At 40.9% G+C, this 2,854-nt stretch overlaps 1 protein-coding gene across 1 annotated transcript; it reads right to left on the reverse strand.

The window, feature by feature from the left end:
• Window positions 1-586: 586 nt before the first annotated feature.
• Window positions 587-2,535, reverse strand: LOC137944156 (probable xyloglucan endotransglucosylase/hydrolase protein 32). The gene is made up of 4 exons (XM_068789713.1): window positions 2,266-2,535; window positions 2,060-2,160; window positions 1,765-1,982; window positions 587-1,313 (listed from the first exon to the last, which is right to left on the reverse strand). Exons 1-4 carry the CDS (start codon window positions 2,459-2,461, stop codon window positions 947-949), a joined length of 882 nt encoding a protein of 293 aa, XP_068645814.1. The 5' UTR covers window positions 2,462-2,535; the 3' UTR covers window positions 587-946.
• Window positions 2,536-2,854: the final 319 nt, after the last annotated feature.

The following is a 2,854-nucleotide window of genomic DNA, read 5'->3' on the forward strand; positions in this document are numbered from 1 at the left end:
GTAAGAAAGTAGGCCAATTTTGAATGATCCGAGACAATGAGTCATAAAAATCAATGTTCTGATACCATGTTGATTTCAGGATTCCATGGATTTAGCTCGTGAAAAAAAGAAAATAGGTTATGGACTTGTGTCCTAACCCTCCAAAGTTCAATTTATTGATAATAAGATTATAAAATTACAATACTACCCCCTAAAACTTAAATTAATTACATCAATGTTATTTTTATGAGATGATTCTTTATTTACCATAATGCCATCACTGTAGGACTCTGTAGGTCTTGAGCCCATCTTTCACTCTCTTAGATGTGGGCATTTCAACATACCTCCTAGAGGTTGTCTTCAATCTCTAAGGAACCCCAAGGGTTTCCCTTTGCAATGACAAGAAAGCTAATCAATTGGTATCTTTTCTACAACCAGTATTGGACAAAGAGAGATGGTTCAAAATGACTCAGGCTTTACTTTTCAAAGTACAATTCAGTTTTTTGGATGATGAGCCAACTTGAGTTGAGTGAAATTACAGAGGCTATCTTTTAAATAAGGAAAGCAAAAACTGCAGATAGAACCATTTATTCCCATCTATCCCCTTCAAACATGACTCCCATGTCTGCACAAACTTTTATGTCACCATGAATGATCCTAACGAAGCTTTTTATTTATAAAATAACAAGCAATTACAGTTGCTCCATGCCTTGTTGCTTCACCACATTGGTCTTATTTCTCTTCAACTCCGTTACAATCCAAACACACAAAACAATATTATATATTTACACCAACAACCACTCCACATAAAAATAGAAGAACACCTCGGGTGGCCAACCACTCAGAACCCCGCTTCTGGGTAGATTGGGGTGACCTATACCACCAAAAATAACTCACAATAAATTTTCTTTTATTATTTGGGTAATGCTTTCTGTGTCTCGGTAAATGGACTTGTAACTGTAGTGATTCAAGACCAACACTCAGGGGTGAGGGAATGGTCCCTCTTGCCGTCGCTGCAATAGTTGTAGACCATGTAGTTTCTCTGCGCCCATTGCATGGCTTCGGTCTGCTGCCCGCTCAGGCCGCCGGAGGGGAAAGGGGAGGCTGATACCGGTCGACATGATGACGACGCATAGGCGGAACATCCACTCAGGACGAAGTTCGAGTACCGGCCGATGAATGGTTGGTACCGGTAGTCGGCTTTGTACTTGCCGTCCTCGGTCGCCCACGACGATGCGTCCCAGATGGATCCATACACCCACATTGGTCTCAAGGGGAAGGACGAATCACTCTTCCTCGGGTACCTTCTTATGGGCACATCGTCCACGAAGAAACTGTTCATTTTATGAAAGAAAAAACTAGTGGTAAGAACAGACAAGTGCACAATTGAGACAAAAGATTGAAGTTGATGGATATGACCAGAAAATGACATGAACACTTCTATAACTTTAGCTAACGCGTCCTTCACAGGGATTAAGAAATCGCCGTCACCTTTTTAAAAGGAGAAAGTGCCCTTTTATCACCTGTACAATGAGTGAATTCATTCCAATCACTCCTGGTAGGACACCAGCTTCATGGACCATATCATAAAGCTCCTATTATGTGAAATTGCTTCGCATATTCATTGCTGACCCACCAGAGAGAGAGAGATGTGAAACTTTGTTCATAAAAATGTCACTGTTAATGTTATATTCTCAGCCATTATTGTCGTTACTACTGTTACTATTGATAAGTAGAAACAAAAGGTATTTGGTAGTAGCAGGTGATCTGATTACAGGAACTTACATGATCTCTTTGGGGCTCCAAAGGATAGCATACTTGTGAAAGTTGGCCGTTGGATCGAACCAGAGATGGAACTTCATCTCTCTCCCGACAATTCTCCCATCTCCACTCCCCCTAATATACACATTGGTCTGCAAAGTGTATGGCTTTCCAGGTATTGTTCCCAGGAACTCAATGTCGACCTCATCGTGGTAACCAGGATGAGCTTCGTTATTTGAAAGCTGCCAGGAACGATTCTAGAACTGGTCAAAACCTGACGAGTTTTTCATTTAACAGAGTTAATGTTTGTAAATCTTACATAAAAAGACGTGATGACTCCTGCAGTGTAACTAGGCTGGAGTTTAATCGATGAGCCGAAGTAGCCGGAACGGAAAGGCTGTTTGGATTTGAATCCACTTCCTGTTAATGAAAACGAAGCAAAGACATTACAGAAATAAAAAAAAAACAGAGAGAGAGAGAGAGAGATGGGGGGTAGGAATTGGAATTGAGGAGAGAATGAAAAACCTGAGGTGCTATCGAGCCATATTGTTACTTGATCTTGTGAGACAGATTGATGTTGAGGACCCCATAAATTGTTGAAGCCTTGGTAGAACCCAACTGATCTAAACTTCGAACTTGGGTAATAACCTGGTGAAGAAGAATCCTGGGCTATGACTGCAGTGACTGAGAGTAACAGAAGCAGAGAAACAAGGAGAGCCATGAAGAAGAAAGCAGAGAGGAGAGAGAGGAGAGAGAGGAGAGAGAGATGATTGTTTGCTAAAATTCAGGGAGGAAAGGAGGCAAAGGTGTTTGAGAGGGAGTAAGGCAGCACAGTTGATATAAATAGGGCGATAGGAGGGACCCATCTTTGATGCTTAGATAATATAGAGTTTATATTAAGATATGTAAAGACAAAAGTGAAGGATAGGTGGGAATTAAATAAAAAAGGAGAGCAAAATTTGAATCAAGGGCTCCATTTTCAACAAAAGATACTCTGTACTAGTGCAAACAACACGTTCCGTTTTAGTTTTTACCCTGGACTTGAAGTTTAAACTCAGCAGAAGAAAGAAGATCACAGAAAGGTTTGAAGAACATAGTTGCAGAGGGTCGTGTA

The sequence above is a fragment of the Aristolochia californica genome, unplaced genomic scaffold (genome assembly GCF_029961685.1).
Source record: "Aristolochia californica isolate CCGP_79_NKW_82.1479 unplaced genomic scaffold, dmAriCali1.0.hap1 SCAF_11, whole genome shotgun sequence".
In the NCBI taxonomy this organism is placed as follows: domain Eukaryota; kingdom Viridiplantae; phylum Streptophyta; class Magnoliopsida; order Piperales; family Aristolochiaceae; genus Aristolochia; species Aristolochia californica.

Excerpts from the sequence above, each read along its gene's own strand:
- LOC137944156 (XM_068789713.1), bottom strand. The coding sequence starts at position 2,461 with ATGGCTCTCCTTGTTTCTCTGCTTCTGTTACTCTCAGTCACTGCAGTC. Across the intron at positions 1,983-2,059 it reads GAGTCATCACGTCTTTTTAT|CTTTCAAATAACGAAGCTCA; the intron begins GTAAGATTTACA and ends CGTTCCTGGCAG. Across the intron at positions 1,314-1,764 it reads TGGAGCCCCAAAGAGATCAT|TTTCTTCGTGGACGATGTGC; the intron begins GTAAGTTCCTGT and ends TAAAATGAACAG.